The sequence below is a fragment of the Cavenderia fasciculata genome (genome assembly GCF_000203815.1).
Source record: "Cavenderia fasciculata unplaced genomic scaffold Scf_EU5ZYIE02H8LDV-5, whole genome shotgun sequence".
NCBI lineage: Eukaryota > Evosea > Eumycetozoa > Acytosteliales > Cavenderiaceae > Cavenderia > Cavenderia fasciculata.
In genome coordinates this window covers 1,370,903-1,387,414 of record NW_004457639.1, presented here as the reverse complement: position 1 = coordinate 1,387,414, position 16,512 = coordinate 1,370,903, and the positions used below count along the sequence as shown (strand labels likewise).

Genomic DNA, 16,512 nt, shown 5'->3' with positions numbered 1-16,512 from the left:
GAATTCAGTGATCACTTTGTGAGTGATTTCGGGTTCGTTGCTCGCAGGTGGGATAACCCAACCACCCCATTAATCAATCAACCCGTCACGAACCAAATAAATGAGTCTCACTTACATTGAATTTGATTTGATTTGATTTGAAACAACGCGTTTCGGTATCGGTAAATATTTACAAACTAACTAACTATCTAATATCTTGTACTAATATCAATCAATCTATCTATCTAATCTATTTATCTATTTTGTTGATTCTTTAGAAAAAGGGACACACACATTAAAAAACTATACTTGATTTCAAATGCACAAGATAAATGAGGAGACAAGTCTCTTGTCACGACTACAAGGTACACAACAAAAATGGAAGATGTTTAATTACTTCTTTATTATTAAAGAATATTCCAGGGATTACTCTATGTGTTCTTTTTTTGAGCACTTCTGTTTTTTTGATGATGTCAGGACGAGGTCTTTGTCCAATTTCGACAAAGGGATTTTCGTCACCCAGTGCAACGAAAAGTTTTCATCGTAAATTCCTTTTTTTCAATAAAATAATGAGCAGGAGAGTCGACCAGCCGGGACAACAGACAAATCAAAAGATTGACGATGCGATTTATATAATTTTAGTAAAAAGTGTGTATAATGATTTATTATTATTTAGTTAGGTCGTAAAGAAGGAAATAGTTTTTTTTTTGAATTAATTTACTTAATTAATTCAAGTGTAAACTGGGAAAGAAAGTTGTTTGGTTGGATTGATTGATTGATTGAATGATCATAAATATTATCTATCTATAGTTATTGTTGTTGTTGTTGTTGTTGTTGTTGTTGTTGGTTGTATACAAAGTAGTACTATTGGGATTTTGGGGTGAAAGGGTTAGGGTTGTGAGATTTGTTTGGAAAAAAATATATATTGTTTACAATGGATGGTGGATGGATTGATTGATTGTTAGAACTAGTACTTTTGGGATCTATGATTTTAATCCCATAAAACTATATTCTTATCTTTATCACCACTCAAGAATGAATTACCCAATGGACTCCAAACTACACTACAAACAGATGATCCACTATATAAATCATAACAATAATAATAATAATAATATTTTGTTAGTTTTTTTAAAAATGTACATTTTCTTTTTTCTTTTGTTTTGTTTCTTTTGATCTTACGTATTATGAATTTTAGTAATAATTTTTTCAGTTTTACCGGTATGAGCATTCCAAACACAAACTGAACCATCGATTGATCCAGAAGCAATGTATGCAGAGTCGGGAGACCAAGCGGCACGGGTCCAGTTGAGACCGTTGCGGTAGTCTTGGTCTTTGAACGTACGAATGGTTTCATAGGTTCTGACATCGATCAGTTTGAGTGTATGGTCTCTCGAGTTGGTGAGAATGGTGAATGGATCGAGTGACTGTGAGATGGAAGTTACCTGACCTTCGTGGACACCCGTCAACACATGTATAGGTTCACCGGTATTACTATCCCAGAAACGAATCGAGTGATCGACATGACCAGACACAATGGTCGAGCCGCCACTCAGTGGCAATAGATCATTACAACTCGAGAAACAGAATATCGTGCGGTTGCAATACCCCTTTTGCAAATCCCATAGTTTAATGGTACGATCGTGACTACCCGTGGCGACCTTGTCCGATCCAGCAAAGAATTTACCCGTGTACACTTTACCAATGTGTCCAGTCAGTGTGTGACGTGGTCGTCCCAACTCGACGTTCCACAGACGTGCCGAGTTATCGTTACTCGTGCCTAGAATGTGTTCGTCGTTTGGTGAGAATTGTACAGCCATGATAGACTGTGATGCACCCAACAAAGTGGTCTTGTGGTTGCCCGAGAATGCATCCCACAACTTGACACTCTTGTCGCTACTACCACTTGCAAATAAATGTCCCGTCGAATTATATGCCAAACAATATACCTCTGAATTATGTGCTACCCATTTCTTTCTTGATTTTGATGGTAACATTGATTGTGGTGCTCTAAACAAACAAAAGAATATTAATATTAATTAAATAATCATTTTATAATATAATATAATATTAATATTTACCCTTGTTTTTCCATTAAAGATAAACCAGATAAATCAAGTCTAACTTCTTGATTTGGTATATTATTTATATTTATAAATTCGTCACTTGATTTAAACTAGAGATAGCATAGGGAATGAATGATTGATTAATAACATGATGGTTTTTGCTTGTTTTTTTGATTACTTTTACTTATACTTACATTTTCTCTTTGTTCAACCATTCTATGATAGAAATCATTTGCTTCATTCATTTTACTGGCTTCTTCATTCTTTTTTCTAATCCAACGTTCAAGTAATTCACCATTTTCCTGTTCCAACTTGATTACCTTGCTTTCATTGTGTAAAAACTCTGCTTGTAGTGCCGACAGTTCATCTTTTAGGATTTGAGTGACCGTTGTCTTTTCCTCGATGACATATTCCAATTTCTTGTAATTGTCTTCACTGCCATTGAGTATGTGTCGAACCTTTTCAAGCTCAATATCCTTTGATATCAATTCGTTTTGAAGGTCCTTGTTCTTGTCTGTCAACGATAAAAGACTAGATGCATTGTCTGCACTCCTCTTATAACTACTTGTCAAATCTTCTTGTAATTTATATATCTTATTTTCCAATTCTTCAATTGTTTTACCTCTTGACATTGATCCTCTAAATTGAAAGAGAGAGAGAATAAAGAAATAGAAATAGAAAGAAATAGAAAGAGAGAGAGTTAGAAACAATAATCAATCATTATTTAAACTATCTAGATAATATCTCCTCCTTACCCAACACTTGAATTATTAGTTGATTGATTATTTGAAGAACCTTTATCACCTCGCTTCTCATTTCTTAGAGTTACAATCTCCTTTTCATAGATTTGATTAAGGTCTACCAAACTTCTTTGACGCTTCAACAAGTCGTGATAGTTCTTTACAACTTCGGCCATTGCATTGGTTTGTATATTATTTCGATGATTCAATTGAAGTACAATCGATTGTTTCCATGGTGTAATTGAATGAAATGATTGTGATGCTGTCGATATCACAGATGAATAGAATGTCATTCTCTTCTCTTCTCTTCTCTCTCTATCTCTCCTTTTAAAAAGGAACACCTATATATCTTTCTTTCTCTCTATCTTTCTTGTAATATCAACTACTATGAATGATTCTAATAGAACAAACTAACTTGAGTGTATGTATATGTATGTATATGTATCTGTGTATATATAACGTTTTAATATTATAGCCGATATTAGGGTGAGAATAATGAATGAATGAATGATTAAAAAAGCTCAAATTCAAGGTTTACAATAATTAATTTGGTTTTTTTATTTTTTTTAGGTTTTAGAACCCTCCTTGGATGCCAAAGATAGAAACCCAAACACAGTTTCACCGGTATCCAGAAGAATTGATCCGTCGGTGCCTGTCTGTCATGAGATGGCAAAACATAACAATTAATGTAGAAACATAAATAAAATAGAGTATTTTATTATTATTGTTTGCTATTTCTAAAATAAATAAATTAATTAAGTTAATTAGGATATTGAAATATTATTATTATGATTTGATTATATAATAACATACCTTAAAGTTTAGTTTAGATTTTTAATATTTACAATTACTTTTACTTTTATATATACAATGTGTTATTATTTGATTGTTGTTATTATTTTAATTATTATTAAGATAGATATTGTAAATTAATTAACATTTCCCTTCTTGCATTTAATGATACCATAAAGACGATTAATCTAATTAAAGAGATAACCGATGGTATAGGTATAAAGAAACCAGCCATGAATACAACGGTAGCCGATCCAAAAATGATATAGGACATGAATGTGAGCTTGTTCTTTGCAAGAGTGTAGAATACAGCAACATCGGCTGCAACGATGAATACCAAGAGGAAGAATATCAGTCCAATGGGAACTTCTAGTGATATCATGGCACATGCCAATATCTCACCCAGTGTAATCGATGATAATAGCTTCTTTGCCTTTCCGTATCGATGTTCTGATAGATATCGCGATGCTTCATCCAAAGCGGCGGCACCGTCGTCTCCCGCAGCTTGTCTAAATGCAGCATTTAAAGTGGTGGTTTGAGAAGATACTGAAGAGGGATCAGCCATATTCTTAAAATAACTTGCCAAGTTGTGACTGCCGTCATGACCAAGCTCGTTGAATCGTTTATCATTGAATCCAACAACTATATTATTACCATAACCTCCAGGTTCACTAATTATAATAGCTTCTCCTTGTTTTAATTGTAATGCAGGTTGTGGTTGAAGTTGTCTTGAAGTAGATGTAGAGGTTGTTGTAGTAGTATGACGACCACCGCCGCCATTCATAGGAGGTGAATTAATAAAATGACGATGTAATTGGTTCATATCGATGGTTGTGTGGTGTCCATCATTTTCATCGTCATCATCATCGGATGGATAATAATTGTTTGATGAACTTGGTGTTCTTGGGAATGGGAAGTGATTATTGTACTGATTGTTTGTCGAACTGTTGTTTAAAACAAATCGACTCCAATCATTGGTTACACTCGTATTAAATAATAACCTTTCTCCTCCTTGAGTACCACCACCCATACTTTGTATCGATGGGTTGTTTGAAGGTGTTGCAAATATCGATACTGAAGGATCCCTATTACTAAACAATATAACATTTCTTTCCGTTTCTTCATCTTCCTCTTCATCCATTATCAAACTATTATTATTATTATTTCTACTATTATTATTTAATAAATTTCTTTGTTCATTATTATTGCCACTATTATTATGACCATTCTCATCGTAGTCATCATCATCATCTGTTGATGGTATGCTCTTACTACTTTGATCATCTTTATTGTTATTTACAGTGCTGTCTATATCGTTGTTGTTATCATCATCATTATTATCATCGTCGTCATCTTCATGTGCATGTTGATTTGCCAACAACATATAACTATTCTTTCCTTTCTTCATTTCTCTCTCTATCTTTCTTTCTTTCTTTCTATCTATCTAGCTATCTTTCTAACATCCCAAATAAATAGAGTATAATAAATTAATAAATGAACGTAATGAATCGTCACCCAACCTCTCCTGTCTGCAAATATTCATTCTTTCATTAAAAAACTAATATAATAATAAAAATTAATAAAAAATAAAATAAAATATTTATGTTATTGGTATTGGCAATCATCATATTCTCTTTCTCTTTCTCTCTTTCTCTTTTCTATTTATTATTTATATATTTAAGAGGAAGGGAAATAAATTGATTTAGTTGTATTATAGATTATTTTTGCTAGTTCTTCTTTCTCTTGTTTTCTGTGTCCTGCTACTACCTCTAGTATATTACTTTACATCAAATCGATCGTTTGTTAGTTATTTTAAAAAAAAAGTAAAATATTATTATTATACGACTCTACTACTCTACTTACATAATATTACATGGTTCATTTCGAGCTTGTACACATTTACCAGGTTGCCATTTCTCTTTCTTTACAGTATCGAATTGTGTAGTAATGTATTTGTGACCTGCATGTGTCTTTCTTACATCACACCAAGGTGCGTCAGTCTCAATTAATAATCTGTCGGATGGTATGGATGCCATTGAGTTTAAATTATCTTCTGTTTTTAACGAACAACCATTAATTCCAATATGTAATCCCATCTCTGTAATCTTTTTAACTTGTTCTTCATTTCCATCCTATAGGTATAAAGAATATGTTCAGTAAAAAGAATCGATTTGTTTGTTTTGTTTCCTTACAAATGAATGAACAACACCAAATTTAAAGGTATGACGATACTTTTCAATAACATTGATAAAGTCATCAAAAGCATTACGTAGGTGAAGAAAGAGGGGGAGGTTGGTAGCTTGAGCTAGTTGAAATTGTAGTTCAAAGTATTTGATTTGTGTCTCTTTGGGACAGAATTCAAGACGATCATAATCCAAACCAAATTCACCAACTGCAACAATCTTGTCTTTGTTGTTGTTTGCCAATTCAATCAATTCTTTAAAGTAGGCTTCTGATCCACCAGGGTATGTTTCAATTTCAGTGCATCTTGTTGGATGTACACCAATCGTTGTGAATAATCTATTCTTGTGTTGTTCACCACTCACACCACTATTGTAATGATCAATGATTGCAATTGCTTCTTTCACATCTGACAGTCTCCCAGATGTAATCATGATTCTATCCATTCCAACATTCCATGCTCTTGATAGAATATCATCCAAATCTTTATCATGTTTTGATTTACCATGATAAATTCCTTTAAACATATCATCTAAACAAATCAATTGATTTGTTGTTAGATTCATCATCATTCATTTATCTATATACCATCATCATCATACCTGTTAAATTTACACCTATATCTATGAATTGCATTGTTGTGAAAAGATATAAAATGATTGCGATCAATTGATCGAAATTTCAACATAATTTCAAAACAATTTAAATTTATTTCGATTTAAATTATTTAATTTATTACTAATTATAATTGGGTGAATTTATTTACAAGATATTATAATATTACAAAAAATGGTATATTTATATTTATATTTGGATTTACTTTTTTCTATACAAATTTACCAAATCATGTTGGATATGTACTTTTTTAAAATCAAAAAATGATTTACAAGTTTTATCATGTTCATGATAAATGGCAGGTGTTGTTGTATATAATTGTAGAGTTGGAATACCTAAATTAAAAATTTATTAATATTTATCTCTTTAAAAAAAATAGATATATTTCTACTTACATTTAATAGTTTTTAATAATTTTAAAGATAATCCCATTGCATTATATGTTAAAACATCTAATGTTAGAATGGTAAGTGGTGATTTGGTTAATCTAAGTGATTCGATGAGATCGGATACTTGAGTCGATCGACCAATACGAAGTTGGTAAAGTACAGTTGAAGTGGTAATGAATCGATAGACCGAATGAGAGGAGGTGGGCACTGATAGATGCTCTAGTGTGTTGACAAGGGGATCAAGAGTATTTGATAGATTGGTGTCCTTGTGCAAGTCCATGATTTCTAATTTATACAAGTTGGCGTTGAGTTGGAGTGGGTCAAGTGTTTCGGGATGATTCGTGTTTAGATTGATTGATAGTCGCTTAAGTTCTGGTTTATCCCTAAACACACGATATAAACTTGTAGTCTCGTCACAATCCGATGGGAATTGAAAGTCAAGTTTGAGGTTGGTTATCGTGCGATTAGCACAATAATATGCTTTGAATGCATATACAAACTCTTGTGATGCGATTGATCCGCCTGGCACTGTATGAAGTTGTAGGAGATGCAGTTTCGACAGATGGTCGAGTCTGTTTAAATGCTCAAAGAGGAAATCAAACTCGATCATGTGATGATGAATGATTTTGAGCGATGTCAGTGTCCGAGCAAACGCAGCACTCGTTTGCGGATTCACCAACAATGGCGCATATACTTTAGTGGCGAGAGCCTGTGCCGATATGTTGGGTTTTGTGCGTGGCTGTATGACCAGAGACCGCAGTCCGATACAATCGTCAGCAGTGACGTAGTCTCCTAGCACGCGCATCAACTCTTCTTCACCGAGTGTTGTTGTCTTTATCTTGGTGACCGTTGACTTTACCATCAAAAGGAGCCCGAGAATAACATCGGGTTGCCCAAAGTTGTAAAAGCAAATGTTGATGGTACGCACGTTGATCAGATGCGGCAGAAGCATCTTTATGTCATCCTGATCCATCCCGTCAAACTCCATATGATCAACTGTCGCAAGATACGTCAGTTGATGAGCGTTGATGGGGAGATGAGTGCCGTGTGCAGTGATAATCCTGCGAAGATTACCTATTCTACCTATCGGGCAACACCAATTCCCCACGTGGTTGACGAGTCGCTCGAGATCAGGGTGTCGCGATATCGTCTCAAACATGTGATCGTGTCTTAGATTGTTTCGAACATACGTCATCACATCTTTTGATATCGACGCTAAACTTAATCTCCATCTAAACGAACTTGTCTTTTCATTCACCAAATGCTCTAATATCTTGTATAAACAATAGTTTGGTAATGTCTTTGATTTAATATTACCCATCCTCTGCAGTAATGGTTAAAAAAGAAGAAGAAAGATATAAAGATATCTTTTACTTCAATTTGTTATCTTTCTAAAACAAAAAAGATCTTGCTTGCTCAATGTTTGTATTTTGAATAGTTGTTTATTTTTTTATTTATTTATTTATTTACATTGAAAGAAACTCTAAAACAGATAATCTGATTGTATTAAACAAGAAGAGGGAGGAGGAAGAAGAATAAAATGGTAATATTTACAGGTCTATGTTAAAAGAAGAAGAAAGTAGGTAGAAATGATGATGATGATGATGGTGATAATTGAATCAATTAATTAATGACACAACCAGATTGTTTAACCTTTGGTTTATCACTTCCTCTAGTTGAACGGCTATGACCGTGAGTAGAACGAGAAGTAGAAGCAGTAGATGAACCACCACTATTATTCGTCTCATTGATACTATGGCTAAACGAGGTTCGAAGATGATTCAATTGGTTGGTTAAATCATAGTTTTGGTTTTGAAGATGCTTCAATTCATTATCCTTCATGTGATGGTCTCTGTGTTTTCTCTTGATTCTATCAGAGCAGAATTGATGTGGACATTCAATCACAGTCTCCAAGCATTCCTCTTGAATGTGCTTATCCAAATCCATACGAAGAACATGTGTATCACATTGATGACATTCAATCAATGCCATTTGACATTCTTCACCATGTGGCTAAACATAATATTAATGGTTAGTAAAACATTATTAACAATATCTTATTATTTGTTAACATACATCAATTTCTTTAAAAGTAATTTCCATTGAACATAGAGTACAATTAATCTTTCTATGAATACATGATTTATAATGTGTTGCTTGATCCTTTCTTCTAATCAATGGACAGATATCATCGTCACCTGGTTTGGATGAGCATTGACTAAATTCACAAGTCAACAATTTAAAGCCACATTTTTGTTGATGACCAATGATTGCTGGCAAGAAATCACTCTCACTACATCCTTCGGGATCACTCTTGAATCCTTCATTATCCAAGTAAAAGGAATTCTTACATTTTACCTACAAATATATATATGCATGTACGTACACATATTAATAAAATATATTCAAGAATATCAAACTCACCCTCTCTCTCTCTCTTTTTTATATATATATTATTACATACAGATGAATGTAAAATAAATTCATGCAAGAATGTACACTTTGAAAGGTTAGATGTGGTGGTTGGAGTATGACATTTTGGACATTCACGTTGCTTTGTTTCTTTGATCACCATGTTGATACAATCTTCATGGAACAAACAACCATTGGAACACTGTAGCGGATTTTTTAGTAATAGTTGATTGCAAATGGTGCACTGTAGCAGACCAAACATGGTCGACTTTGACTCTTCCAGCTCAATCTGGTGAGTCAGTACTTCAGTGTCGTCGGCGTTGAGCAACTGTTTGTTGGCGTGTTGCAGATCCTTTGAACAGCCTGCAGTGGTCGTGGAAGAAGTCTCAGAGCACACCTCTGAAAGGACATCGGACGATTCAGATTCCATGTCTTCATCGGCCATGAACTTGTCTACAGTATTGGTGCCAATCGATTTCATAACACAAGGACTGCTCTTTTGTTGTTGCTTGTCCGAGAGACTTGGATAAAGCGTGTCTTTGGGTGACGATGGGATATCAACAAAGGTAGGTTTAGCTTTGAACGATACATTTGGTTTGATGCGTTGCGACGATGATGCTTCATCCACATCGATTGGAGTTGATTTGACTGGCGAAGAATAGGTGCCAAATATTGGTGACGACAGAGAGTCTAATTTCTTTCTTTTAACAACTCCTTCTGGAACAACTACAACCGGATTATCAAATCTCGATGAATGATAATCAGATGCAGATGTAGTAGTATTACTACTCCTTTCTCTTTTAGCTACTGATAAAGAAGTTGTCATCCTATTTTTTTTTTATGAAAAAAAGACAAGTAAAGTAATGTAAGTTGAAGTTGATTTAATTAATAGAATTTAAAAAATTGATGATGAAAATAAGAAGAAGAAGAAGAAGAAGAGATAGGACAAACAAGATACTAATAATAATAATATATTATCGAGAGAGAGAGAGAAGACTAAAATTAATATTAAATGGTGAGGTGGTGGACACTTTAATAAAAATAATCAAAAAAAAGAAGGCAATGATAATAAATTTAATGATGGATAGATTGTAAACAAAATGTGGTTAAAAAAGAGGAGTATATAGAGAGAGCGACCAATAAAATATTAATAAAGAAATTACTCTACTGAAACCAAAAAATTTAAGTACCCCCTTCTTAGTGACCATTCTCTACTGAGTATTTATTTTTCACCCTCTCTCTCTCTCTCTTCAGTACTTATGTTAGAACCCCCACTAAATAATTATTGTTATATGTATGACTGAAGTCGAAAAGATAAAGAGAATCACGATATTGTCGAATGACATTGTAAAGAGAATAACAAAAGAGGAAGATCATCATGTGATTGACCAAAGGTATGTTATATAGTTATATATTAATATATTATATAACCTATAACTTTTATTATTATTAAATATTTATGATCTATAAATATCTGTTGGATTATGATCATCATCATCGTTGATTGAATTATAGTTTGATATTTCACCATTGTTATTGTTATTATCTTTGATGAGATCTTCTTGTTCTTCATCAATCACTTTATTGTCATCTTTTAGTGGTTCACCAAGTTCCTCTTTACATCCACGAGGATAAATAAATAATAGGGCCAATGAAAGTAGGAATGCTAAAAACATGACACCACTATCGAGTATATAATTCATACCAGGAAAGTAAATGGGGGCTTTACCTGAAATGAAATAGGCAAGGAGGTTTTCCATTGTCAATGCTCCTGCAAAGGTAGAAAGACTCCCAAGTGATGATACACCGGCCAATACAGTAGCCTGCATATCATTAGGTACGGCTTTGGAAATGGTCGATTGAATATTATTAAATATCAATGTAGTAAAGGAGCCAACACACAAAAATACTGCATACATCCATTGATTTTGTGAAAATGCATATAATAGATGACAAGCTGAAACTCCTAAAAAAGCAAACATTGTAACTGATCTTTCAGCTAAAATAATAATAGAAAAGTATTAAATAATTAAAATTGATTATTATTATTATTATTATTATTATTATTATTATTATTAATATTATTTTGTTTTTCATACATTTAGATTTTAATATCCAATTTAATATTATACTCCAAACGAAAACACCAACACCAACGGCACTAGAAAGAATATTATTTGGAGTTGGTCCCCAGTTGAATTTTACATTGGTGAAATTATATTGTGTTGTTAAACTATCGATATAGGAGAAACAATAGATAAACGCGACCAATGAATAGAGACCAACAAATTTACCAACTTTGAAGAGACTGGCGACTGCCACAAACGGATTTCTTGATCCATTGGCAGCCGCGTCTTCTGGTGCAACTGGCTCATCGTCTCTGGAAATTCGAATACCTTCTCTAAAATGGTACGACTCTTTTAATGGGATGAGAACTGCCATTGCCAACACGAGACAGGCACAACTAAAATATTGCGTGTAGATGGGGAGCCAAGCCATGAGGCCCATGCCGATGAGTGGCCCTAGACAGGCTGAAATTCCTTGCGACATGCCTATCAATGCGTAGATACTTGGACGCTCCTCCTTTGTTGTAATGTCAGCAAAGTAGGCAAAGACCAAGGGTGCAATGGCAAGACTGATGCCTCCAAAAAAGTTTGACATGTATATTGGCCACAACAACCAAAATTTTACTCCTACAATGGTGATGATCGAGTCGCACAACGCTGTGAATAAAACAAACATGCACAAGATCTTTCGTCCTTTTCGATCTGCAACCATTCCAATCAACGGACACGCTATAAAACTAGATGCAAATGGCAAAGCATCACTAATCGATTGATAATGTGATGCCGTTGAATCTCTTTGTGATTGTGAACTATTTGGATAATTGTGTAATGCATATTCTTCCATTAACCATCTAAACACAAAAAATATAAATAAATATAGTTTGGTTAATATTATTTTCAAGGGTTGTGTGTGTGCTCATTGTTTAATATGATTTATACATACGCTGTAAAAGATGTTTGAGCATATGCTTGAAGTAGAAATAATACCAAACATAGGAGCATACCTATTTTCTCTCTTAATAATGATTCTTTTACTATTGCCTCATCTTTTATTGGCAGTAACAAATCTGCTTCTTTTGTTTCAAATTTATCATATGATGATTTGTTTTGATAATTATCCATATTTCTAGAATGGATAATAATTTAGAAGAGAGAAAAAGAGAGCAATAATTTATAATATAACTAGTCCCTCTTGATGAGACTAATTCATACCATCAAAAGCACTACACCTTCTAGCTCACATCTGTTCTTTGGTTACACACACCACACCTTAACTATTTTTAAATTAAAAGGGAGATTGTTGACAACGAACATCCCTACTAGGATTGTTGTCGTATAGGGTCGCGCATTGTTGTCGATGTGTTGATCTCATGATCTCAGGAACAATAAAATAAATTAAAAATAGTTTTTTTCAAGGAAAGCTATGAGTAAAGTTCATAAAAAGAGTAATATGAAGAACAAGAAAAGTTAGTGATAAAATTAATTATACAGTTTGTTAAAAAGAAATTATATATTGATGTTGATTAAGTTGTTGATAATATTATATTTATTGATTGAATAAATTAAATGTATTTTTTTTTTTGGTTGGTTGGTATTTTTTTGTTTTTAAACTGTAGAATAAGAGGTACCTTCAAGATAATAGCCATTATAATCGACAAGAACCATTTGGGGCATCGATGCAACCATAATGAAACGGTAACCTCTGTTTGGTTTGACGTAACCAATGTTGAAAGCATCCCACTGACCTGGTCCACAATCGCTGGAACTGGTGGCATAGATAATTTGGAAGACACCGTTGTTTAACCATCCCTTTCTGCATCGTTGTTTACAAGCTGGAGATTGGGTAATGATTGTGTTAGCCTTGATATCCTTGAGGGAATAGCTGGTTGGTTCAAACGAGGCAAGGAAGAAAGGAGAGCCCAAGTAATTTTTGGCGATTTCATCTGGATACATTGCTTGGTTGCGGTATAGTTCAGATACCTTGAATCTACCCCAAATGACAGCTCCAGTTGCTGAACGATAGACAACTTCTGTTTCACCTTCATCTTCATTACTTGATCCTGGTGGTGGAATTTGAAGGAATCTAAAGAGAGAAAATAAAATAAATAAAAATAAAAATAAGATGTTAATAAATAAACTACATAAATATTGTGACTATAGATTTTATAGATATATATATAAATAAATAAACTTACTTCATGATGGATAAGAGTTGGAGTAGTCACCATCAAGACAATAAGCTGAATTTCTAGCACCGGCGGCATTAATACCATAGATACAGGCACCATCAGTGTTGACTTGTAGACCCATTGTTACGAAATTGGAGTTTCTATAGTCGATACGCCATTGAGTGTATGGATTGGAGGAACGAGGACTTCTATTGGTGAAATAGATGGTCATGGTCATGGTAGAGGTATCAAGAGATGGATAGAGATAGTCTCTACCGTTGCTATAGTTGTTTAGTTTAGGATGATAACACATACTTGTACTGCTAGTACCATAAATAGTATCAGAATGGAGTATGTCGGCACCGACAAGTGGGGAATTAATGGTTCGAATTGGTGGAGCACCGTAGGGATACGCGATAGGATCCAAGTATTCCCAGAAATAGGCTTGATCGTGAACAGCGAGTCCCGTCATAGAGATATACTGAGCAATCTGGTTGAACTCGTCGGCTTCCAGCCTGGCATCATTGTTGAAAGTGGCAGTGTAATTAGAATAGATTTCCCTGACATCGGTGTTGGCAATGGCAGCCCATTCGGACAGTTCAACTCGCAATTTGTTCTTCTGTACAAGCGTATAATTGAAGTTATGGAAGTCGGCGATTTGGTCAAGGATGAAACCGAGATACATGTTGGTGAATTGAACAAACATTGGGAGAGCTGCAGCCCTGGCATTCAACGATTTTATCTAGGGTTTCATAAAAGAAATCATACCTGAGATTGAATAATTCGTATAAAATGATGCTGACCTGGAATGGGTTTCTTGTCGCTGTTTGTTGGCTTTTTTTTTTTTGTTATTAGAGAATAAGAGGTACCTTCAAGATAACTATCATTATAATCGACGAGGACCATTTCGGGTATTGATGCAACCATAATGAAACGATTACCTCTGTTTGGTGTGCTTTGACCATAGCATCTCACTCCCCTGGTCCACAACAATTGGCACTGGTGGCATTGATAATTATTTTTTTATACATACATTGGCATTGGAGGTGGATATCCTCTAGGGGGGCCGGCAGACATTGAAGGACCAGATCTCAAACCTAAAGACGTTGTTAATCCACTGGTTTCAGGGCCAGCAGGCTCTGATGCATCGGCGACAATGAGCTCGACAAAGAGGATCTTTTCACGTCTAACATTGTCACGACACAATCCAAATGCCACTAGAATTTCATTGGTGTACATCTTTTTGGTGTAGATGAGACCAGCTTCTGATTGACCATCCTCGGTTGCCAGATCGACACATTTCATTGGTACGTCCAACTTGTACTCGAGGGGAACGTGATTGATATTCAATGAGGTCATTTTTTTGTAAAAGATACCGTATATACGAAGTTGTACCCATCGCTTGGCTGGCAGTTTGATGGGGAGTTTTGAACCCCCTTGATTATACACACCTGTACATCCACTAAACGGCTCGATATAGTTGGGGATATCTCTTTTACCTTTCATGTAATCACTACCAATCATGGGGTAGAAAAAGGCTCCATCGAAATGATAGATGTAGGGTTTGGAAATATTAGGTATGTTGACTGGAGTTTGTGATGCATTTCTGTCTTCAAAAGATGTGTTGAGAGGACGAATCTTTTCAGGATGTTCAATCAATTGAACTGGATACATGAGTTGATTCAACTTTAATAGTTGTGGTCCTTTGTCAATGATGAGTTGTAGTTCATCGGTCTTTTTGTCTCTGAGGAATCTTGATCCAGCAATAGCCAAATCATTGACAGCTCTCACCAACACCTTGTCCACCATTTCAGCGAATGATTCAACCCTTTTCATCCTCTTCGGTTGCTGGATACCCAGTTACAAATAATTCATCAACTTCTAATTGATACCAGAATGCCTATTCAAAATAAAACAAACCAAAATATAATTAACACATTTCTAGAATATTATTAATATTCTTTTTTTTTGACATACATTTAAATTAGCCATGACAACAATATAGATGAATAAACTATCTAAATAGTATGGGACTACGTTATCAACCATTGCATGGTTACCACAGAATCGAATGATACCCTTGACTTGTGCTCTGAGAGATTCAAAAGCTTCACGAACATAGGTCTTGAGATTACTATCGGCTTCACCTTCTCTCAAACGAACCTTTAATACACCAACCTTGGTTCTCAATACTTCCATATTATCAACCAATCCTTTAAAGAATGCTTCACATAATCTCTTCCATCTATTTTAAAAAAGAAATAATAATAATAATTAATTAATTATTGATATTCGAATATCATTGTTATTAATAGACAGACAACCTACGTTTGAACTTCACTCTCGGCAATCTTTTTATCCATGATACCTTCCATTTGAATTCTAAATTCATCCAATCTCTTTTCCAAATCCTCTTTTGAAACCATCTCCTTTTCAGGTGGTTTGGGGAAGAATAGATCAAATACACTTGCGAGAAATGGTCCTACTACTGGTACTAATGATCTAAATTTTAATGCGTAAAGAAGAATATTATTTAAAATGCAAATATAGTAATCTTTTTTTTTTAATGATACTTACAAAGCACCACTAACAAGTGAAGGAAGTAGATCAGGATCATTGGCAAGATTCTTGATGACACCTTCTGGATCTTCACAAAAGTCAACAATATCCTTTGCACTGATACAAGAGAAAGGATCACTCTTTAGATTTTGAACAAATTCATCCTTTTTAGCTCTGAGTTTATCTTTGGATGATTTAATAAACTTTCCTTTTGCCTTTGCAAATTTTCCTACTTTTGGCATACTTAAAAACAATGATTATTTAGTTTTAAAATATAATTATTAAAAGAAAAAATAATTAAATACTAATAGAAAGAAGAAAGGTTTAGAGGGAGTGGTTTTTATTTAAAAAAGCAATATGTGCCTGTGAGGATCAGTAAGTACATTTTAGCAGTTCAACTACAATGTACATTAAAGTTGTAGTTTAATCATTTAAATTAATTGATGTTTGGTTTTGTTGTAACGGTTTGATAGGGTAAAAATAAAGAAGAAGGATATGAAATCGAATAGAGAAGGGGGTTTAAATCTCATTGCCAGTTTACAAGT

General features: G+C 34.1%; 7 protein-coding genes across 7 annotated transcripts; all 7 read right to left on the bottom strand.

Moving 5' to 3' along the window:
• Nucleotides 1-970: 970 nt before the first annotated feature.
• Nucleotides 971-3,078, bottom strand: tipD (autophagy protein 16; the record flags this gene model as incomplete). The annotated part of the gene is made up of 5 exons (XM_004354237.1): nucleotides 971-1,061; nucleotides 1,162-1,989; nucleotides 2,061-2,155; nucleotides 2,240-2,684; nucleotides 2,801-3,078. 5 exons carry the CDS (start codon nucleotides 3,076-3,078, stop codon nucleotides 971-973), a joined length of 1,737 nt encoding a protein of 578 aa, XP_004354289.1.
• Nucleotides 3,079-3,506: 428 nt separating this feature from the next.
• Nucleotides 3,507-4,985, bottom strand: DFA_10388 (uncharacterized protein; the record flags this gene model as incomplete). The annotated part of the gene is made up of 3 exons (XM_004354236.1): nucleotides 3,507-3,522; nucleotides 3,724-4,521; nucleotides 4,579-4,985. 3 exons carry the CDS (start codon nucleotides 4,983-4,985, stop codon nucleotides 3,507-3,509), a joined length of 1,221 nt encoding a protein of 406 aa, XP_004354288.1.
• Nucleotides 4,986-5,116: 131 nt separating this feature from the next.
• Nucleotides 5,117-8,083, bottom strand: DFA_10387 (deoxyribonuclease; the record flags this gene model as incomplete). Its single annotated transcript, XM_004354235.1, has 6 exons — nucleotides 5,117-5,135; nucleotides 5,441-5,709; nucleotides 5,770-6,290; nucleotides 6,646-6,708; nucleotides 6,769-7,334; nucleotides 7,953-8,083. The coding sequence occupies 6 exons, from the start codon at nucleotides 8,081-8,083 to the stop codon at nucleotides 5,117-5,119; spliced, it is 1,569 nt and encodes a 522-aa protein (XP_004354287.1).
• Nucleotides 8,084-8,385: 302 nt separating this feature from the next.
• Nucleotides 8,386-10,000, bottom strand: DFA_10386 (uncharacterized protein; the record flags this gene model as incomplete). The annotated part of the gene is made up of 3 exons (XM_004354234.1): nucleotides 8,386-8,775; nucleotides 8,839-9,120; nucleotides 9,227-10,000. 3 exons carry the CDS (start codon nucleotides 9,998-10,000, stop codon nucleotides 8,386-8,388), a joined length of 1,446 nt encoding a protein of 481 aa, XP_004354286.1.
• Nucleotides 10,001-10,631: 631 nt separating this feature from the next.
• On the bottom strand, nucleotides 10,632-12,362 carry DFA_10385 (uncharacterized protein; the record flags this gene model as incomplete). Its single annotated transcript, XM_004354233.1, has 3 exons — nucleotides 10,632-11,173; nucleotides 11,274-12,091; nucleotides 12,184-12,362. 3 exons carry the CDS (start codon nucleotides 12,360-12,362, stop codon nucleotides 10,632-10,634), a joined length of 1,539 nt encoding a protein of 512 aa, XP_004354285.1.
• A 483-nt stretch (nucleotides 12,363-12,845) lies between these two features.
• On the bottom strand, nucleotides 12,846-15,244 carry DFA_10384 (uncharacterized protein; the record flags this gene model as incomplete). The annotated part of the gene is made up of 3 exons (XM_004354232.1): nucleotides 12,846-13,300; nucleotides 13,466-14,150; nucleotides 14,438-15,244. 3 exons carry the CDS (start codon nucleotides 15,242-15,244, stop codon nucleotides 12,846-12,848), a joined length of 1,947 nt encoding a protein of 648 aa, XP_004354284.1.
• Nucleotides 15,245-15,349: 105 nt separating this feature from the next.
• Nucleotides 15,350-16,209, bottom strand: DFA_10383 (uncharacterized protein; the record flags this gene model as incomplete). The annotated part of the gene is made up of 3 exons (XM_004354231.1): nucleotides 15,350-15,653; nucleotides 15,737-15,910; nucleotides 15,986-16,209. 3 exons carry the CDS (start codon nucleotides 16,207-16,209, stop codon nucleotides 15,350-15,352), a joined length of 702 nt encoding a protein of 233 aa, XP_004354283.1.
• Nucleotides 16,210-16,512: the final 303 nt, after the last annotated feature.